The following is a 21,505-nucleotide window of genomic DNA, read 5'->3' as shown; positions in this document are numbered from 1 at the left end:
GGGGCCTTACCGGGAACCTCATTACGGTTATTATAGGCAAGAATCTGCTCAAGGCAGATTCTCTCAGAGGCTGTTGGTGGATCAGGTTACCCATCTCTGACTAAGCCTAACTGAGCGGAGTGGAAGGGACAGCATGTGCTGACGGCGGTTCCCCTGCACCACTGCCTGCCTCAGCCCCGGGGCTTACACTCGTCTGTGATCACCAGGCCCCATCTAGAAAAAGAGCTGGCCTGTAGTGCACAGTGGTCTCTTCCACAAAACTGAAAATGTCTGCTTGATTCCATAAAGGTGCGAGAATACCTAATAATATCTATAGTATTTAGCCCTTTTCTTCAGTCGTAACATCTCCTGAGGTCTTTCCAAGGGCATGCTAGGAGAATTTAACCACAGCCTTCACTTGGCCAGCCCAGCATTGGTTTGTTTCTGCTCTGCTCATGAAGCTTCTGTGCAGCTTCTTGAAATAGCAGGGGCAGTGGAGAGTCTTGGCATTATCACACTCTCTGCAAACTACATATACCCAGTGGTCTCTGTCCATCCTGAGCATAAGAGGGAGGGCGCTGCACAGAGCAGGGTACCTACTCTAGTCAGAGCTCATTTCTAAGCCACAAGGCTACCACTCAAGCTTCATGCTCTCCACTCTGGTTTTCTTCTTTTTTTTTTTTTGTTTTTGGTTTTCTTCTTTAAGTCTCTCCTTATCCATTATTTTGACCACACAGATAGATGCAGGATGAAGAAAAGAAACACACCTGGTGTCTGGTTCAGGTACTGAAGGAGGACCCAGAGCAGATCCTGCTCAGCGCAGTGGAGTGAGCTGCCCAGCACAGGGAGGTGACCACAGCCCCAAGGCAGAGCCAGAAGAACCCAGCATTCCAAACTTCTGGGGTAGCAGTGGTGGGGCTCACCCCCTACTGCAATGTGACCGAGAAGGAAGACTCCAGGCGAGGCTCTAGGGCACACTCTGAATTTGGAATGGTACCTGTGGAGGCATGTAACCTTGGCCCAGCTCCTCCACCTCTTAGGACCTCATTCCTTCTCCAATAAAGGCCTGGGATCATCCTGAACTCTCACGCACCAGCTGCTCTTAAATACAGCCTGACAATCTTGAATGGACCATCCCAGCTGATAGACAACAGCCCCTCCAGACACCGAGAGCCAAAAGCAGAGTATGGCAAATAAGAATGATTCAAGATAAATACCCTTTGATCCAAGTGAAGACACAAGCCACCCTAGTTTAAGAAAGAGCCAAACTACCAAAACACTTTTCAATCCTAGTCTCTAGGAGTCTAAGACAAGTGAAGAGCAATTTAACATCCTTTAAGAAGGCTCTATCACGGATCGAAGAGCAATTTAACATCATTTAAGAAGGCTCTATCACGGATCTAAGTAACACCTCCTTCACCCCCAAAGAACCGAATTTCTGGGGTTGGAGACCACGCAGACCAACTCGCTCCTCGGAGTGAGGGGGAAAATCAAAACCCTGAGTGGCGAGCCCAGTGGCCAAGGTCACAGGCGAGCGGAGAGGGAGCCCAGTTCCCCGAGTTCCGCCAAGGCCAGGCTGCGGGTCTGCCCACGGAGGAGAGGAAGGCACAGCGCTGCCCTGCAGCGACCCGGAGGATCGCTCACAGGGGAGTGGCCAGCGGCCACACCTTGCGCTGGGCCTCGGCCCGCTTTCTCCCCCAACGCGTGCGGGCCTCAGCATCCCCGGGCCTGCCCTGCCCCCGCCCCGGCCTCGGACCCCACCGCCGGCCCGGCGCGGCTGCCCGCGCGAGGCCCACGCACCTCCTCGGCCTCGCGCCCACCCCACGGTCCGCCCGCGCGCCCCGGCCCGGCCCGCGCACCTCCGCCCCCCGTCCCCGCCCTCCCCCCGCTCCTCGGCCCCCAGCCCGCGCACCTCCGCCTCCCGTCCCCGCCCTCCCCCCGGCCCCCGGCCCCCGGCCCCCGGCCCGCGCACCTCCTCGGCCCGGCCCCCGGCCCCGGCCCCCGGCCCCCGGCCCCGGCCCCGGCCCCCGGCCCCGGCCCCCGGCCCCCGGCCCCGGCCCCCGGCCCCCAGCCCCGGCCCCCGGCCCGCGCACCTCCGCCCCCTGTCCCCGCCCTCCCCCCGGCCCCCGGCCCCCGGCCCCGGCCCCGGCCCCCGGCCCCCGGCCCCGGCCCCCGGCCCCCAGCCCCGGCCCCCGGCCCGCGCACCTCCGCCCCCCGTCCCCGCCCTCCCCCCGGCCCCCGGCCCCGGCCCCCGGCCCCCAGCCCCGGCCCCCGGCCCGCGCACCTCCGCCCCCCGTCCCCGCCCTCCCCCCGGCCCCCGGCCCCGGCCCCCGGCCCCCAGCCCCGGCCCCCGGCCCGCGCACCTCCGCCCCCCGTCCCCGCCCTCCCCCCGGCCCCCGGCCCCCGGCCCCCGGCCCGCGCACCTCCTCGGCCCGGCCCCCGGCCCCGGCCCCCGGCCCCGGCCCCCGGCCCGCGCACTTCCTCGGCCCCGGCCCCCAGCCCCGGCCCCCGGCCCGCGCACCTCCGCCCCCCGTCCCCGCCCTCCCCCCGGCCCCGGCCCCCGGCCCGCGCACCTCCTCGGCCCGCGCACCTCCTCGGCCCGGCCCCGGCCCCCAGCCGCGGCCCGCGCACCTCCTCGGCCCGGCCCCGGCCCCCAGCCCCCAGCCCGCGCACCTCCTCGGCCCCGGCCCCCGGCCCGCGCACCTCCTCGGCCCCGGCCCCAGCTCCGGCCCCGGCCCCCGGCCCCCGGCCCGCGCACCTCCTCGGCCCCGGCCCCAGCTCCGGCCCCGGCCCCCGCCCCGGCCCCCGGCCCGCGCACCTCCTCGGCCCCGGCCCCGGCCCCCGGCCCCGGCCCCCGGCCCGCGCACCTCCTCGGCCCCCAGCCCCCAGCCCGCGCACCTCCTCGGCCCGGCCCCGGCCCCGGCCCCCGCCCCGGCCCCCGGCCCGCGCACCTCCTCGGCCCCGGCCCCGGCCCCCGCCCCGGCCCCCGGCCCGCGCACCTCCTCGGCCCCGGCCCCGGCCCCCGCCCCGGCCCCCGGCCCGCGCACCTCCTCGGCCCCGGCCCCGGCCCCCGCCCCGGCCCCCGGCCCGCGCACCTCCTCGGCCTGCCTGCGCAGCGCCTTCTCGCGCTCGTACTGCGTGAGCAGCTGCTCGTTGTCCTCGCGCAGCAGCTCCAGCTCCACCTCGTGCTCCTGGTTCTCGCTCAGCACCGAGTCCAGGTTCTCCAGCACGTTCACCACCAGCGGCATGAGCTCCTTGACCACCTCCTCGTCGTAGCAGTGGATGAGGCGCTCGAACTCGCGGTAGATGGAGCCCGCCAGGCCCGACACGCGCTCCGACATCACCGAGCCGGAGCAGTAGTCGTCCTGGTACACCACCACGCCGCCGCCCTCGTCCATCTGGATCTCCATCATGGTGGCCGCCAGCGCGGCCCGCTCCGGCCGCCCGGGTCCGCAGGCCGCAGAGAGAACCGGACAGCCGCTGTCGCCTCAGGCTGCGTCGCCGCCGCCGCTGCCCAGGCCGCGCCCGTCACTCGCCCGCCGGAAGTCCCGCCTCCCGGGGAGGTGGCGCCCCGCCCCGCGCGATGACGTCAGGCGCCGGCCGCTGCGCTGCGGGCCGCGCTTGCCCCCGGGTGGCCCGGGCTCGCGGCCGCGCCTCGGCTCTGCCCGTGGCCGCAGGGCGTCCCGCCGCCGCACGGACACAAGCCGGCATCCTGGGCTCGCGGACAGCTGCAGTCCCCAGGCCGGCCCTGCCCGAGCGCCGCGGGCCGGCGGTGCGCTCACAGACGCACCCGCGCCGGTGCTCAGGCCTGGGCGCCGCCCAGGCAGGAAGAGCCGCGGCGAGAGCAGCCAGGGGTCTGCGCCCACGGCTGAGAACAAGCACAGAGTAACAGGCCAAGACTGCGGACACGGTTAACTACGTTTAATTCAGTTGTTATATCCTGTTCTACTTCATAAAAATAACAAAGTGTTCCTATCAAAATTGCATTGTGATGTGAGGACAGGCTTGTTTTCATACAGCTGTAGAAAAAGTTGGCACCAAATGCACTTAAAAGAAGTTTTAAGGCTTAATACAGACTAGTAATTTCTCAACGCGACAAAGATGGTGAGAACAGTATTCATCCGCACACAGGCATTCCAGAGGTCCCATGCAAATGATAACTGGCTCAGATGATCCTCTGCACTGCTTAGGCCCTCAGCCCAACCCACAGCCTCACAGGAAGACAAGGGGGAGAAAGGGAAAGTAAGGCAGGGCACTCTGCTGCCCAGGGAGTCGAGGGTACCCTGGGCTGCTGCTGTAGGTTCCCCTTCTCCACCCACAAGTCCCCATCAGTGGGCAGAACTGGAGAATTACCTTCCACTGGACCAAATAGTAATTAACATTGGATTCCTTGGCAATCCAATTCAGAATTCACAAGTTCTCATTAACAGTCACAAAATGTTCATTGCTACCATCAGTATTTGCTGGTAAGTTAAACAAGTTACTGTGTTTTGGTTTAAAAAGTTAAGAAACATTTACGACATTTCTTTTAAACAGCAAAAAACAACCAAACATGCCCTGAATTTGAAATGACATCCTTATAAATGATTTTAACTGTAACCCATTTGCAATCTGACCATTACATGAAATACTTGTTTCTTGGCTCCAGAGTTTGCAGGACAACTGAAGGGGGGGTGGGGGGTGGGTGGGGACTCTTTGGTTGACAAAGCCCAGTGCAGACCTCTCAATAGGTCAGGAATAGCAAACAGAGCTCCTGCAGGCACTTATGAAGTTAAGCAAACACGAGTGTGACTGTACAAGCGGTTGCTTTTCTTAAGCTTAATAAAAATGATGACACCTGGCATCTGGTGTGAACTCTGCAGACAGGAGCAGTAGCAGCATCCAGAACCTCTCCTGTTAACTGTTATCCACCAGGCGGGAGGGAAGTAGGGAATGGAGGCTGCAGCCCTTCTGGGCTGAGCAGAGATCTCTACCAGGCAGAAGATGCAACACAACTTGTGCCAGCACAGTATCTCTGTTGGCAGACTACTTAACATCCTGGCCGAAGGAGCAGAATACGTGAATGTGTTCCAGAGGCTTTCAGGCTTTCCACAGGGGGCTGGAAAAGCTCTTTTTCTTCTTTGGTGTGCCTGAGAAAGGGACTCTTCCCCCGCCCCTAGATGTTAGGAATTGAGTCTATAGGCATTTATGAAAAGCTGTTATTTAAAAACAACTTTTCAGGTATTATTAAAGAAACCAACCTACAAACCCAAGGTTCTCATGCACATCTTCCCACCAACTACAGGAACAGAACAGAAAGGAAGAAACTGATTAAGCCCAGTACTTCGAAATATCTAGATGTTTTAAGTTCTGCAGAGGCTAGAGGTCTTGTGTAGAAAGAACTGTGGAAGGGGGCCTAGACTTAGGGTTGATGAGACAAACAAAAACAACAATCTAGAAGCAAACCTGGCATCACAAGGAGCAGAGCCAGCCCCCGAAGATTTGTGAGACTGGGCCATTGTTTTAGATTCAGGAATGGACAATTCAGAGAATTAGTGCATAAAAATCTTCCACAAAGCAGAAGACTGAGAACCGGTTTCAAGACTGCAGGACAATACACTGGGTGTAAGATGGAAAGGTAATCTTGGGAGGGAAGGCCATGCTGGCAGCAGCACTCCCTTCCAGGGAATGTTTAAGGCAGAGACCAGCTTTGTAGTATTTCCATTTACACTTTGCTCCCACATTTCCCCAGGGACAGACAGGTTGTTTGGATTTCTTTTATCCGTCCCTGGATGCCTGGCCAGCCAGCAGATTGCTGATACCTGGACAGGGAAGGTCCTGCCACGTTTCTTCTCTCATCTTCGTTTTGCTCCATAGAGAACCACCAATGCATGGATACCAAGAGTCCCATTTTATCCCTAAATGTGTTTCACAGCAGCCTAGAAGACACAGTCCTCTGTGTGGCTCTTAAGAGGGCAACAAAGCCACTAAGCAGCCAGCCTCATGTGCAATAACCCTCTCCCATCCACTAGTTTGCATGAAAGGAAACTCTAACATTCAATCCCCTATCTCTCAAGTGTCTGGTCTGGCTACAGGCAAAGCAGGCGCTTCTCAGTAGAAGGAGATGCTGGATTTGCCTCCTGGAGGATTCAGGACCTTGTTGTGGGAGCGAGGCCGGGGCCCCAGCCTGGGCTCGTGGCTGTCCACCGCAGGTATGGACTCAGGTGCCTTTGCATGGTCTCCTCGAGAGTTCCCCTTTTCACCAGGCTCTTCTCGGGGCACGGCATGGGTTGCAGCTGTGAGACAAAGCCCGTACAATGTCTATTAGTGGTAGCCACTGCAAGGAAACACCCACCTCCCAGACCTAATCTCTGCCCTCAATGGCAGCTCCTGGGCACTCCCACCCTCCTCCCCCAAAAGGGGCCTCCAAGGAGCCAGAGGGCACCATTCTCGACTTTCCTCATGAGAACTTGGCCTTGTCAGCTCTACTGGCAATAAATCTTTTTCTCTACCTCACAGACTCTGTCTAGGTTACTTTCTGCTTGGGTTGCATTTGCCTTTCGGTCACTATTTTGTCAGGTAAGCTGCACTAAGGTCAGCCTCATAACAGCTCATCAAGCCTTCACATGGTGCCGGGAGAGAAAGTAAGCCAAGCATTCATTCTCTCCTGCACTGCACCAAGAGAACTCAGCTTGATTAGCAGATGCAGCTCTGGAAATGTGGCAAAGTTAAGGATGACTAAATACTCCTTTCATGTTTTCCTCTATGTCCCTGCCCCGCCCCCAGCACACACCGGTACTGGTGTGTGAACTCAGAGCCTCGTGGTCATTTGTCTTTTTAGCTGTTGTGCTACTACTTGAGCACACTCCAAGCTTGGTGGCTGGCTGGTTACTTTTGGAGGTGGATACTTGTAACGTTCTTGCCCGGGCTGGCTTTGACCCTCAATCCTCAGATCTCAGGCTCCTGAGTAGTAGGATTACAGGCGTGAACCACTGGTGCACGGCTGACTTGATGAGGCAAAGAAAATATAAACATTTGTCCAGAAATAACCACTGTGTCCCCAGCCTTCCTCAACAACGCACACACTGTGACTGCCTGGAAGGTACAGAGGGACATGCCCTTCTGTGCTGCCAGGCACACCACCAACGCTCTGCTCCCAAGGTGACGCCACACAGGACAAAGGCAGAGATCAAGCTCACCTGTAAGATCAGATTTTGTGGATTCTCCTTCACACAGGAAAACATGGTCCTGCAACCAGACAGACCACCAGGTCAGTACTCATTCTAGTGGACAATGAAGACCAGGACATGAACAATCTGTTTAACTTAAAGCAAACTTTTTTTTTTTTTCTTCTGTTGGTCATGGGGCTTGAACTCTGGGCCTGGGTGCTGTCCCTCCGCTCTTCAGCTCAAGGCCAGTGCTCTACCACTTGAGCTACAGCGCCATTTCTGGTTTTCTGGCAGGTTCATTGGAGATAAGAGTCTCATGGACATTACTGCCCAGGCTGGCTTTGAACCACAATCTTCAAATCTCAGCCTCCAGAGTAGCTAGGATTACAGGCACCCAGCTAAAGCAAACATTTTTATTAGCAAAAATTAGTTTATGCGAGGGGTATTCCACTGTGATATTCCCATATAGCCTAACAATATCTCTCTACCGATCTCTTATCTCCCCCTCCTGCCTTTTTAAAACTAATCTTAATAGGTTTCACAGTTCCATTTTCACATATACATAAAGTACTTACTTATTTTACTCATTTACCCTTTCCCTTCCCCTGCCCCCCCCCAGATACATTTAAAACATGATTTTATCATGGATGATTTAATCATAAGCAGTAGAGGGCTGGGCTAGCCAAGAGAGTCTGGGTTCTGTGCTACCAAAACAAAGCAGATGGAGTCACACAGTAAGTCCCATGTAGCCTGCTAACTGCTTCAGTGACATCCACTGTCTTCTGTCTCTCACCCTTATCACCTAGCCTTAGACCCCACCAATTCTTAAGATATTTAGGTATTTCATTTATCCAGAAATGGTTGAGAATTTTCTTTTAGCTGTGTGTGGTGATTCATGCCTAAATTAAACTACTTGGGAGGCTGAGGTAGGAAGAGCTGTGATTCAAGGCCAGATTGGACAAAAAGCTCACAAGACCTCCATCTCAACCATTACAAAGCTGAGTGACTCTGTATGCCACCTTTATCATAACAACAACAACAACCCTGAGTATATCGTGTGTCTGTCATGCCAGCTATGCAGTAGGCATACATCAAAGAATGAGAGTCCAGGCTGGCCCACGCTAAAAATGGAGACTTTATCCTATTCATTCAGGAGGGTGACAGCCAAGGTTAAAAAGTCTGTGAGAAGCCGGGCGCCGGTGGCTCATGCCTGTAATCCTAGCTACTCAGGAGGCTGAGATCTGAGGGTCCCATGAGACTCCTATCTCCAAAAAACCACTAGAAGACCAGAAGCAGCGCTGTAGCTCAGGTGGTAGAGTGCTCGCCTTGAGCTGAAGAACTGAGGGACAGCATCCAGGCCCAGAGGTGAAGACCCATGACCGACAAAAAAAAAAAAAAAAGTCTGTGAGACTCTTACTCTTATTTCTAATTAGCTAGCAAAAAGCTGGCAGTGGGGCAGTGACTGAGGCTCAGGTGCCATCCTTGGGCGGGAAAGCCAAGTTCAAGCCCCTGTACACACACACACACACACACACACACACACACACACACACACACACACACACACACACACACACACACACACACACACACACACACACACACACACACACACACACACACACACACACACACACACACACACACACACGAAAAAGCTTTTCAGTTTGAGAGAACTATACATTTTTGTGTGTGTGTCTGTGTGTGTCTCATGGGGCACTGTCCCTGAGCTTTTTGCTCAAGGCTAATGTTCTACCACTTAAGTCACAGCTCTACTTCCAGCCTTTTGATAGTTACTTGGAGACTTTCCTCCTGGGCTGGCTTTCAACTGTGATCTTCAGGTCCCAGCCTCCTAAAGTAGCTAGGATTATAGGTGTGGGCTACCTATTTTTTTTTTTGGTCAGTTGTGGGGCCTGAACTCAGTTTAAGGCTAGTGCTCTACCACAGAGCCACAGCACCACTTCTGGCCTTTTCTGCTTATGTGGTGCTGAGGAATCGAATCCAGGGCCTCATGCATACAAGGCAAGCACTCTACCACCGAGCCACCTTCCCAGCCCGACTAAGCTATTTCTGACTCACCTTTATGCCAAAGGTGTAGTGCCTTAAGACACTAGATTATGGGAGAAGCCTTGCAAATCAGGCTCTCCATTTTGGTAGAGCTGAGTTTTGGGCTTTGTTCCTATGTCTGGGGAAATCATATACATACTACAGGAAACTGATTTACAAATTCCTTAGGGACAAAGTAGCTTCAGCAAAGAAAAAAATCTCTGAAGAACTCGGGAAGGTCCTATCTAAACCTCAATATACTCCTCTGTTAAAGTACTCTTGATGTGGGATTCTATATATGAAGGACCAGCATGAATGGTAGGGTACTCAATGAGTGGGTGATTCCTCCTCTTCATGCTCTGAGATACATGCTCTACTGAGACAACTAGCAAACCCAGGTCTTCACCTTCATGGACTGCACATTCTAGGGACTCGGTGGGATATTGGGATGAATAATGCTACAGTACTTGGTAAACCAAAGTGCTTTACACATATTAAATCGTTTTTAAATTTTAATGTCCTCTCAAAAAATATAATTTTCACTGGGCACTGGTGGGTTCACGCTGTTTTGCTTCTGGTTCTTTGATCACAAAAATAAGTGGAAAAGCATAGTTTAAAAGTATTTCTAGGGGGCTGGAAATGAGGCTTAGTGTTAGAGTGCTTGCCTACCATGAATGAAACACTGGGTTCTTCAGTACTTCATAAACAGAAAAAGCTGGAAGTGCCACTGTGGCTCAAGTGGCAGTATGCTATCCTTAAGAAATGAAGCTTGGAAACAGTGCCCAGACCCTGAGTTCAAGCCCCAGGACTGGCAAAAAAAAAGAAAAAAAAAAAAAAAAGAAAAACATTCTCATAACTGGCAGTAAAGTCCTGACCTTTAGTACAGATAAGCTCTAGCCAAAGTATAGAACAGAAAAGTCTACCACCACTTGGCCTACCACAAATACCAAGGTAGGCTGTGCTGGCCCTGGTACACAGGGAAGCTAGGATTCACCCGTCACCGGACCTGGAGCCCAGGGGCTCACAGGTATCTAATCTGTACTTGCTCCATCTTTCTACTGTTCAGGAGACTATGCTCATCTTGCATCAAAGGTGTGTAGAATGCTGTAGTTATGCACACTGGTATCAAGTACAAGGACTTCGTCATCCTATGGTGAATAACCCATCATCAGCCATCATCTTTCTTTCCAAAATGAACAGCGTACAGCCACATTTGTGCCAGGTGCTCTCCTCCTCTCTCCGGCACAGTGAGGAGCACAGGTAGAGCAGCACACTGCTCACCACAAGTCCCATCGGGCCTCATGAGGCTGGAACCTGTTCCTAGTTCCCTGGGTGACTCAGGGGATCTCCCAACCCAACAGCAAATGACAACACCAGGAAATTCGGCGTCATCCACCTTGCCTTTTCTTAAGTCATGTCACACCTGCCTTGGAGCCTTTTCTTTTTTTTTTTTTTGGGTCCAGTCGTGGGGCCTGAACTCTGGGCCTGGGCACTGTCCCTCAGCTCTTCAGCTCAAGGCTAGCACTCTACCACTTGAGCTATAGCGCCACTTCTGGCTTTTTTCTTTTTGCATATGTGGTGCTGGGGAATCGAACCCAGGGCTTCAGGCATGCAAGGCAAGTGCTCTACCACTGAGCCACCTTCCCAGCCCCCTTGGAGCCTTTTCTTTTTCTTTTTTTTTTTTTTTAATTTTTTTATTGTAGAGATACTATACAGAGGGTTACAGTTACATGAGTGAGGTAATGAGTACACTTCCACTTCCTCTTGAACATTGTTACCCCCTCCATTGTTTTCCCCCTACCATCCCCTCCCTCCCTCCCTTCCCCAAGGTTCTTTTTTTTTTTTATCGTGATTAAGTGATTACTTAATTTCCGGAAATTCACAGTATTGTGGAATAATGATGCTCATTTAAAGTCACAAGTTCATTCTAACTTTCCTGGAGCAAATTGTCTATCACAGTCTGTAATATATAACGGTGCTCATATGTTATATACCATATATGTGATCAGCAGCATGGGGATATTTAGTAGTGGTTCAACCAGATGAGTGGGAGTTCTTTGTTTCTTAAGTCCTGTTAGTTTTGTCATATCACCTAACATTTTGGATTCATCATCCACTTATCAGGGAGACCATGTACTGTTTGTCTCTTCGTTCTTGGCTTACCTCGCTCAACATGATTCCTTCTAGCTCCATCCATTTCCCTGCAAATGCCATTATTTTGTCATTTCTAATGGCTGCATAATATTCCATTGTGTATAGATACCACAATTTTTGGATCCATTCATCTGTGGTGGGGCATCTAGGTTGTTTCCATATCCTAGCTATTGCGAACAGTGCTGCAATAAACATGGAGGTGCATGTGTCTTTGTATATTGGTTCCTGTTGTTCAGGGTAGATGCCTAGAAGTGGTATGACTGGGTCGTAAGGGAGGTCAATCTTTAGCTTTCTAAGGACCCTCCAGACTGCTTTCCTTGGAGCCTTTTCTAAGAATTTGGCTCCACTCTGTTTTCTTTCACGTCTGCTATCTGAATGTCATCCATACCTTGGGTTTGTTTGGGTGTGCCAAGGGTGAAGTGGCAGTGACTGGGGAGCCGAAAATGTCACTGGTCTTCCCACCAGGTGGGTTCAGACGTTGCCGGGTCTGCACAGGAGTTGATTCGTCAAAGATACCACTTCCTTTCCCCCCTGCAGAAACAACCACAGGACACTGAGCACTGCAGCAGCCATCTGCTGCTTCCTCACATTTGTCACTACGTTTGTTACCTCACGACAGTGACAGTGCAGGTACCGAGCTTGCTGCCAGCCAACTCCTTTACCGGGGCCAGCTGGGCCTTCATGTCTTCTAGATCAGCACCCTCCCCCCCACCAACCAGGCAGGCCTCTAGAAGGAAACACACAGCACATTGCCCCTCTTGAGTTTCCTGAACACTTGATTATTCAAAACAACAAACATGTTGAGTTCATGTAGAGTTGTTTAGTTATTAACACGCCCTACTGGAGACAAACTTGTAATCTGGAAAATAACATTTACTAGACATCTATGGTAGGCAGAAAGATGCCTACTATATGATACCAACTGGTCTTTACTCTGCAAACAGCAACGATCAACCTTCCACAAAGCACTATGCTAAATGGAGGCAGATATCAAACTCAAAGCATTGGTACCCCACAAATCTACAGAGGGAAAGAAAAGACACCCACTCACTACCTGTGTGGCTATAAAAAAGACACTTGGCCTTTTTCTATCTCTAATTCCTCATTTGTAGAGTAGGGAAAATAAAAAGTTTTTTCTCTCAGGGCTGTATGAAAATTCAATGAGATACTGTAGCATGGAACAATGCCTAGGATTTAAACATTCAATAAGTATCAGCTATGGTTTTCTATATAGTAAGAAGAAAGAACTGTTACACATGTTCTATGAACAATCTGTATAGCACTATAACATTTTAATATAAAAAGAGGGATCTCATTGGCTTGGATTTGAGTAAAGAAAAATGTGATTTCCTGAAGTCTGAAATCCCAACCTCTCCGGAGACAGGAGGGTCAAGGTTCAGCCCAGCAGGAAAATGGCAAGATAACAAGATAATAGCTGGTTTAACAACTAGACCAGGTGTGGTGGTGAGCCTGTGATCCCCTACTCAGGAGACACACCTGACAGAGACCCTACCTGAAAAATAACTCAAGAAAGAGAAAAAGGGGGTTGAGAATGTGGCAAAGTGCCTTGCCTATAAATTGTGAGGCCCTGAGTACAAATCTCGATACCACAAAAACAAAGAAAAGTAATCAGGAGCCAAGCCCAGGTGGCTCACACCTGTCACCCTAGCTACTCAGGAGGCTGGGATATGAGGACTGCAGTTTGAAGCCAGCCACAGCAGAAAACCAGAAGTGGTACTATGGCTTAAAGTGGCAGAGCACTAGCCTTGAGTGGGGGAAAAAAAGCTCAGGGACAACACCTAGACTCTGAGTTCAAACCCCATGACTGGCCAAAAAAGAAAAGGAAAAAAAGGAAAAAGAAAAAAAAGAAGGGGTGGGGGGAATACTCAGGAAAGTAGGAAAGACAGGTGTGTAGTATTAGAAAGTGTAAGAAATATAAGGACCAAGGGTGTGTAAGAAAGTGTAAGGAATCTAAGAAGCTCTTTGTAAAGAGTTGTCTTTTGTGTTTTCTACTTTCAAATAATTACATTTTAAAGTTATTTACTGGCTATGATGATCACATGGCCACCACAGGGCTGATAAGCATCACTTGACCCACACGCAGGAGGAACAGGGGAGCAGGAGCAATCCACACAGCCCTCAGTGGGGTGGGGCCTAAAGCAGAACAGGGAGTGTCAGCTTCTAGAGGCCTAAACTAATGCTGTCAGGAAGTCTTTACCTGTGCATGGAAAGTGGGGCTTGTGCAGTGCATTTGCCTTTGTGGGGGGCGGAGACCAGAACTTTCAGGGACAGGTTGGACTTGGGCAACTTCAGGGTTATCATAAAACATTCCCAAACCCCAGCTGTGGACCTCCCAGATCCAATCTGGAAACTGGACACCGGTGGTTTGTAAAGCTAGTATGGAGTGGGACCGGACTGGGCCTCTGGGGCAAGGCTGCTGCTAGGGGCAGAGTCCCTGCTGTCACTCACTCGCTGTGTGACCTACCTTCTCAACTAATAGATAAGACTCCTACCCAGTGAGTACTGAATTGGAGCAGTTGATGCAGGTGTCCTGCAGGCACCCCTTGGTGAGGTTGTGGCCTTGCTAGCAAAGGCGTCTGGATCACCAGGCAGAGAGGGGGCCCCTCCCACCATGTCATTCCTGGTCATCCCCGAAGGCTTACCAAATCACACACTCGTTACCCTTTCAATATAGTTTAATCACATACTTACTATTACTCAACATCTTTCTTGAAAGAGGAGTTGAGCTTTGAAGCAAGAAAAGCTGGCTAGGGCCAGGAAGGTGGCTCAGTGGTAGAGTGCTTGCCTAGCATGATGAAGCCCTGGGTTCAATTCCTCAGTACCACATAAGCAGAAAAAAACCAGAAGTGGCGCTGTGGCTCAAGTGGTAGAGTGCTAGCTTCTCACTGTTCTCAGGAACAGTGCCCAGGCCCTGAGTTCAAGCCCCAGACTAGAAAAAAAAAAAAAAAAAAAGCCTACATTCACTCATAACTGAAGGAAAATAAATGCAAGGTAACCACTATATTGGTACATACAAGCGCATATATACACTAGGGATAAACCACAGGACTGTTTGCAAGTTGTTGACCCAGGACTCTATATTTCAAGAGATTTATCCAGATGGCGCATTCAGGAGGTAAGGTTAGCGCACAGGCACGAGGCAGGAAAACTCAGATCCAAAAGCTACTCCTGCCGCTAAGTAGGCGAAGGACTCAGGCGTGCCAGTGCTTTCCTATTGCAGAAGCTTCTTACAGAGGAAAGTTTTATCGTCAAAGGACCACACTACTGCCTACCTCCTATAATTGTGGTGAAAAACCACATGCTAAACACTTAGCATCATCACACTCAGGTAAACACAGAAAACAATCAGTAAAGACCTAGACAAGCCAGTAGTGAGGAAGAAAGATGAAAAAAAGGGGAAGAGATAGCACACTCTGCCTTTGTTTGTACCTTTGGGGCTTCAGAGTATTTTCAAAGAGCCTCTGGTTGATGGAAAGAAACTCCAGAGCCACAAGATGCAGAAACTTGGTCAGGCAGCAAGCAGCAGGTGCAGCTCCTCAAACACGCTGCTGACCCTCTGGTCAAGGGGTCCGGGCTCCCCACCAGGCGTTCCAGTGTTCCAGTGTCCATGGGCATGAGGTTCAAGGGCCCGACACGGGCTTCTAAGCTCTCCAGGAAGCCCAACGGACATATAAACCACCATACAGGCCCTGCACTGAGGAAGGGCCACACCTTCAGCTCTCGCTCACCTAGCTACCCTGGGCTTGAGATGACCTTGCATACCACAAGCTGCTCTGCTGTCCTGGTATGGTGGTCCAAGGGGCTAACCATTCCTGGCCCTAACCTGATCTGGACACCATGAGAACATCAGTGACTCTAGGAGCTGCAGGCGTTTCTGCTGACCATATTCCAACAACTCCAACAGCCACCAACCAATAAGCAAAACAATTATTTACATTTGGTCAAAAAAAATTGTACCCAGAACTGGAAGGAGGTAGGGAGCAATTCCTGCTCTCGTTGTAACATTTTGATCAAATCTCAGATCTTTTAAGGATGAAACAAACCCTGCTATCATGGAGACATCTTCTCCTTTTCTCTCTCCTACCACACTTTCTTTTGGAAACAGGGTCTGGCTATTTAATCCGGGCTGGTCTTAAAATCACTATCTTTCTGTCTCAACCTCCAGAGACTAGGGATTAGACACTAAACTAAGTCTTTTGAACTCATGACCTCATACTTGCTCAGCTAATTTGCTAGCCTGCCTAGGGCTCTAACACTTACACCACACCTTTAGCCAGCTTATTTTGTCGGCGTGCGTGCGTGTGTGTGCGCGCCCATGCGCAGAACGTGTAGATCCTAGGGCCTGAACTTGGGGTTTGGGCACTATCCCTGAGCTTTTTTGCTCAAGGCTAGCACTCTACCACTTGAGCCACTTAATTAAGCTCCACTTCTGTTTTTTGGTAGTTAAGTGGAAATAAGAGTCTCAAACTTTCCTGCCTGGGTTGGCAGGAAAGCATGATCCTCAGATCTCAGCCTCTTGAGTAACTAAAGTTACATACATGAGCCATAGGGACCTGTCTTTGTTGTCTTAAGTTTGGCTTTGAAGTCTTAAGAGTTTGCCCCGACTGGCTGGCTTCAAACTCAAGATCTTTCCTGTCCTGATCTCAGCCTCCTCATTAGGTCGGCATGAGCCAACTTAAAATTTTCTTACAAAAATAAAAATTATTTTCTTCTCTAACCATTAGGGCAGGTAAGTAATGAACTGTCTAGCTGTCTACAAAGTTTTAATCCCACTGAAAATCAATAACACCATAAAAATGATTGGCTGAGACCTGAGGATCATGATTCAAAGCCAGCCCAGGCAAAGAAGTCTATGAAACTCTTATATCTCCTATTAACCAGCAAAAAGCCAGTAGACTGACTGCCTTGAACAAAAAATGCCAGTGAGTGTGTTAATTCCTTGAGTTCAAGCCCCAGTACTGACTCTCTCTCTGTCACACACACAGAAAGAAAAATGCTTGAATGCATAAATATTTGCATGGAACTTAAGAATTTCCAAGAGTCCAAGAACCAAACTCCTACTGTTCAGTTCAATATCCTCACTCAATCAGTGTCTGATGAGTAGATGGGATTTGTGTGCTCAAGCCTTCTTCACAAGGGAGAAAGTGACAGTACAGTCTTTTACTTTAGAAAAACTTCGATGCCAAAGGATAACATATACCAGAAAATATCTGAGAGGATAGAAAGAAATAGAAGCCTGGCACAGTAAGCTAACCCTTTAATCTCAGTGCTAGGGAAAATGAGACAGGAAGATTGCTGTGTTTTTGTTTTTGTTTTTTTTTTTTTTGGGGGGGGGGGGCTGTTTCCATGGGGCTTGAGCTCTGGGCTGAGTACTATCCCCGAGCTCTTAAGCTTAGGGTAAAACCACAGTGCTACTTCTGGTTTTCTGGTGGTTAGTTGGTTAAGGGTCTCATGGACTTTCCTGCCTAGGATGGCTTTGAACCAGGACCCTCAGATCTCAGCCTCCTGAGTAGATAGGATTATAGGTGTGAGCCACAAACTCTGTAAGTTTTTGTAATCTGGGATACACAGCAAGACTCTGACTCTAAACAAACAAAAGAAATAGCACATATTTTCAAAGGAACAACAGAAAAGAATAGAGGCAAATAAACTCCACAAAACCTACAACTAAAAATTACAAAGGTCTATACCTGGGGGATTTGTTCTCTTTGGTATGTTCTGAGGCCCTTCGGTTGGTCCAAAAATATTAGATGCCATCCTATTAGGCCTGCATGAAGGAACCGCTTCTTCTGGACTTCCAAAAATATTGCTTGCTTCTCCTCCTGGGGGCTTCATGGACCTGTAAGCACAGGTAAGCACACGTCACTGGTGTCTGCCCTAGGCTCTCAGGAATCAGCAGATTGGTGGTGGTGATTTTTCCCACCAGGCTACAACAGTGGGCAGCAGAAATGAGAGCCACTCTGGGTATGATCGTGTATGCTTTTGAGAACAGTATTCAGGAGGACCAGAGTTTGAGGACAAACTGTGCTACACAGTGAGACCATGTTTCAAACACATATACACAAAAACCACGAGGAGTTTCACATTTCTAGGAGCCACATTATAAAAAGAACAAATCAGAAATTCATTCTAATAAATTTAAATTAAGCTACTTTATAAGAAATGAGTGTGAATGGAATAAAAGACATTTTTTTTTTTGGCCAGTCCTGGGGCTTGAATTCAGGGCCTGAAAACTGTCCCTAAGCTTCTTTTTGCTCAAGGCTAGCACTCTACCACTTGAGTCACAGCACCACTTTTGGCTTTTTCCTGTTTATATGGTACTGAGGAATCGAACCCAGGGCTTCATTCATGCTAGACAAGCACGCTACTGTTAAGCCATATCCCCAGCCCTGAAAGGCATGATTAAAGAGATATTTTGTTCTTTCCATGCCTCAACCCCAGTGAGTAGCTGACACTTGGTAGCACATCCCCCTCCTCACTACCCATACCCAAGTGCCAGGAGACACAGTGGCCTGGGATGTCCCTGGTAGAGCTCAGCTCCTGCAGTGGGGGTTGGGTTTGACCTGTGTTAAGCCTTCAGAAAGGTACAAAAGGACTTCAGAAAGGTACAAGAGGGGCTGGGAAGGTGGCTCAGTGGTGGAGCGCTTGCCTTGCATGCCTGAGGCCCTGGGTTCGATTCCTCAGCACCACACAAGCAAAAAGAAAAAAGCCGGAAGTGGTGCTGTGGCTCAAGTGGTAGAGCACTAGTTTTGAGCTGAAGAGCTAAGGGACAGCACCCAGGCCCAGAGATCAGGCCCCACAACCAGACCCCCCCCCCAAAAAAAGAAAGGTACAAGAGTGTCCAGTCCGTGCATGAGCCGCAGCCCACCTGACTTATGATTCTACTGCTTCTTGTGTGACTTACAGGGTTTGTAGTCTGTGGCCCAAGCCTGGTGTCACAGTGAAATGCCCAGTAGTAGTATGGAAGCACCTAACAGGACCATTGTGTATTTTCGACCATGGCATCTGGGGCGAGTGTCTTCTCTAGACATTCAGTTAGATTTAAAATTCATTCCGGAGACGAAATCTCCAGAAACTGAATCTTAAACCAGTGTGTGGCCCCCTAAGGCCTCAGAAATGGGAGTGACTCAGACACTTACAACTACTTGAAACTGTGTGTGTGACAGCTAAGAGGAGGTTACGCCTCACTGGAAATCCACAGGGACATGGGTTGCTCATGGTGGAGCTAAAAGGAATAGGATAATGAAAATGCTCTTGTTCCCTCCAAAGTACAAGGAGCAGCTGACAAATGGAGCATTCAGTTTGCCACAAGGGAGGACAGCAGAAAGTGAGGAAGTCATATGCTCTTCGGAGTGCAGACAATGCGGCACCCATGCCCCAACAGAGAGCCTCCGCTGGCCACTCATCACCACAGATGCCAGGCACATGCTGGCAGGCCTTGGAGCTGGTACTAGGTCCCTATCTGTTGCAAAAAGGGGAAAGCCGATGTGTCAAAAAACCTGCCTTGTTCAGCAGTTAATGATACCTTGAAAAATTTATGGATTAAAAAAAAAACACACTTGTTTTAATCACCAATAATCAGGCTTAGAAAGGAACTTAACAAGACCATAGGTGTATTGCTGGAGGACAAAGCCATGAAGTTTCCACGCCCACTTATAAATCACCCAGCTCTGGTTATTTGTCCTATTTTTCTTACCTAGTTGCAAGTCTAACATGCTTGGGTTTACAGTCTCTTTTTCCTCTGTCTCTAACACAACTCCAGATAATGTAACACTGCAACTCTGCACGAAACCTTCTAGACATGAAGATGAATGACAGCAAATCCTTTGACCAGAACCTCAGATTTAAGGGGAAAACCAGCTGTGTCTGAGGTTTGTACTGCATGCAAGAGTAAGAGCAAAGCACAAGAAGGTTGGCAATTTCCAAGCTGTCTCTGGAGAGACCTAAGAGGCAAGTGGCAGTTTATTTCAAATGAACCGTTTCTGGGGTGGTGAAATACAAGATGTTACATTCTGATTTTTCTTTCATTGGAAAACAAGCATAGAAAAGGAAAGTATAGTGCTGTAGCATGTTCTGGCCTGGGAACCTGGTCTGAGGCTATCTCCATCACAAAGGCAGTGAGTGGGGCCCAGTACAACGGGTTTCACAGCCTCCAGCAGCCATGCCAGTGCAAGCAGGGTCTGAGTTCAACAGGCCTTTCAATAAAAATAGGACCCACAACAATGACCCACTGTGGCCTCCTGGGAGCTTCAAGCAGACGTTACCACAGTGAGACTGGGGGAGGGGAGTGCTAGCCAGCTCAGATACTTTAGGACAAATTTTCAATATGGTGTGCACCAATTACATTTTCCTCTTGTGATACCCCTTTCATTGTGTTTTAGTAAAGATATTCAATATAGGAAATAAGAGACATACGTCTGGAAGAATGCTCAGGTGGACTGTGGGACTGGAGAGGCAGAAAAGTGTTCACGTTTGACCAGTTCAAAATTGCTCAACCGCTTGTTTTGCAAAAGCTTTTGGGGACGGGTGAGGAGGCTTGGAGAGAAGATGTGAAAACGGACTTTGTCCAATCCTGTACAAATATCAAAGCTGGGCACCTGTTGGCTCACATCCGTAAACATTAGCTACTCAGGCGGCTGAGATCTGGAGATAGTGGTTTGAGGCCAGCCCAGGCAGGAAAGTCCATAAGACTCCAATGTCCAATTAACCACTAAAAAGCCGGAAGTGGAGTTGTGGCTCAAGTGGTAGAGCACCAGCCTTGTGTGAAAATGCTCAAGGACAATGCCCAGGGCCAGCACCCATCAATAAATAATAAATTACAGTGTAAATGACTTTGGATTCATGGTAAGGCCTGCTTTAAAAGTAGAAAAGTCTTACCACGAGACCACCGTCACCAAGAAATGAATGAGCGAATGAAAACAGAAAGTGGAGGGTCTGAAGAAAAAACCTGGAAAGGTAACTACGGCCGCAGGTGCGCTCCTTTCCGGGAGAAGCCGGGGCGGCCCGGAGCGCCAGAGACGCGGTTCCCGCCCGAACCCCGGCAGAGGCGTGCAATGAAGAGGGCGGCTCACGCCTGGCCTCGGGCTGCTCAGGAGGCTGAGATCTGGGGATCGCGGTTCGAAGCCAGCCCAGGCAGGAAAGTCCGCGAGCCTCTCACCGCCAACGAGCCACCAGAAAACCAGAAGCGGCGCTGCGGCCCCGCGCCCCGGCCCCGCCGCGCGCCCACGCCCTGCGGACGGCGAGCGCCGGGCCGGGGCCACCGCGCCGCGTCGGGAGGGGGAGCCGGGGGGCGCGGCCACGCCGGCGCCGCACCGAGCGCCGGGGAAACGCAGGGCGCTCAGGAGCCCGGGCCGCGCCCCCCGCCCGCCGCGCCGCCGGCTCCTCGGCCCCCGATCCTCCCGGGCCCGCCCGCCGGCTCCTCGGCCCCCGATCCTCCCGGGCCCGCGCCGCCCGCCCGCCCGCCGCGCCCCTCGGCCCCCGGCCCTCCCGGGCCCGCCCGCCGGCTCCTCGCCCCCCGATCCTCCCGGGCCCGCCCGTCGGCTCCTCGGCCCCCGATCCTCCCGGGCCCGCGCCGCCCGCCCGCCCGCCCGCCGGCTCCTCGCCCCCCGATCCTCCCGGGCCCGCCCGCGCCCCTCGGCCCCCGGCCCTCCCGGGCCCGCGCCGCCCGCCCGCGCCGCCCGCCGCGCCCCTCGGCCCCAGGGCGCGCTCCGCACCCGGAGGGGAGCCGCTCACGACTCTGCCCGAATGGGGGACAATTCCAGCCCCGCCCGCCTGCCACGCGGCCGCCCCTCGCACGAGCCTGGCCGCTCGCGCCGGCCCGCGGCCGTGTACCTGGAACTCGGCCGGCCAACCTCGCCGTCCGCACCCTGGAACATGTCGTCCGCGCTCCGCGCTTCCCTCAGCACCAAGACGCGGTTCCCGCCCGAACCAGCGCAGGTATCCTGGCCTCTCCGCGCCCGTTGGACTTCCCGCGTGCCAATCACACTCCCATAGCCTATCGTCGCGCAAGGCTTCACGCCCCCTCCCCCTCCGCAACCACCCGCCCCCTACCCGAGGGAGGCCTGCACGGGCCGGCGTCGCGGTGGTGGTGGATTGGCCGAAGCAGACGCCGCTCAAGAGTTCGCCTTGAGAATTGGCCTACAGCTCGCCCCGCCCTC

General features: G+C 52.0%; 2 protein-coding genes across 22 annotated transcripts in view; both read right to left on the bottom strand.

Annotated features, from left to right (window-relative positions):
• Positions 1-3,520, bottom strand: part of LOC138825415 (C-Jun-amino-terminal kinase-interacting protein 3) — a 42,817-nt gene extending 39,297 nt beyond the window's left edge. For 14 of the 21 annotated variants that reach the window (XM_070019938.1, XM_070019954.1, XM_070019947.1 and 11 more), the window contains exon 1: positions 3,075-3,519. In XM_070019938.1, coding sequence (XP_069876039.1) covers positions 3,075-3,392 — 318 coding nt within the window. In that variant the 5' untranslated portion in view covers positions 3,393-3,519. Of the gene's footprint in view, positions 1-3,074 lie in introns of all 21 variants that reach the window. The other 7 variants (XM_070019930.1, XM_070019933.1, XM_070019934.1 and 4 more) reach the window with 1 other exon arrangement.
• Positions 3,521-3,885: 365 nt separating this feature from the next.
• Positions 3,886-21,282, bottom strand: LOC138825414 (jupiter microtubule associated homolog 2-like). Its single transcript, XM_070019929.1, has 5 exons — positions 21,180-21,282; positions 17,039-17,187; positions 11,716-11,858; positions 7,158-7,206; positions 3,886-6,254 (listed from the first exon to the last, which is right to left on the bottom strand). The coding sequence occupies exons 1-5, from the start codon at positions 21,221-21,223 to the stop codon at positions 6,070-6,072; spliced, it is 570 nt and encodes a 189-aa protein (XP_069876030.1). The 5' UTR covers positions 21,224-21,282; the 3' UTR covers positions 3,886-6,069.
• Positions 21,283-21,505: the final 223 nt, after the last annotated feature.

Source organism: Dipodomys merriami, unplaced genomic scaffold (genome assembly GCF_024711535.1).
Source record: "Dipodomys merriami isolate MVZ:Mamm:240054 unplaced genomic scaffold, mDipMer1.0.p SCAF_137, whole genome shotgun sequence".
In the NCBI taxonomy this organism is placed as follows: Eukaryota; Metazoa; Chordata; class Mammalia; order Rodentia; family Heteromyidae; genus Dipodomys; species Dipodomys merriami.
This window is presented reverse-complemented; position numbering and strand designations above follow the sequence as displayed.

Coding starts and splice junctions, on each gene's coding strand:
- LOC138825414 (XM_070019929.1), bottom strand. CDS start 21,223: ATGTTCCAGGGTGCGGACGGCGAGGTTGGCCGGCCGAGTTCCAG. Junction 17,188..21,179: donor GTTGGCCGGCCGAGTTCCAG/GTACACGGCCGC, acceptor CTGTGCTTACAG/GTCCATGAAGCCCCCAGGAG. Junction 6,255..7,157: donor CACAAAATCTGATCTTACAG/GTGAGCTTGATC, acceptor TTTGTCTCACAG/CTGCAACCCATGCCGTGCCC.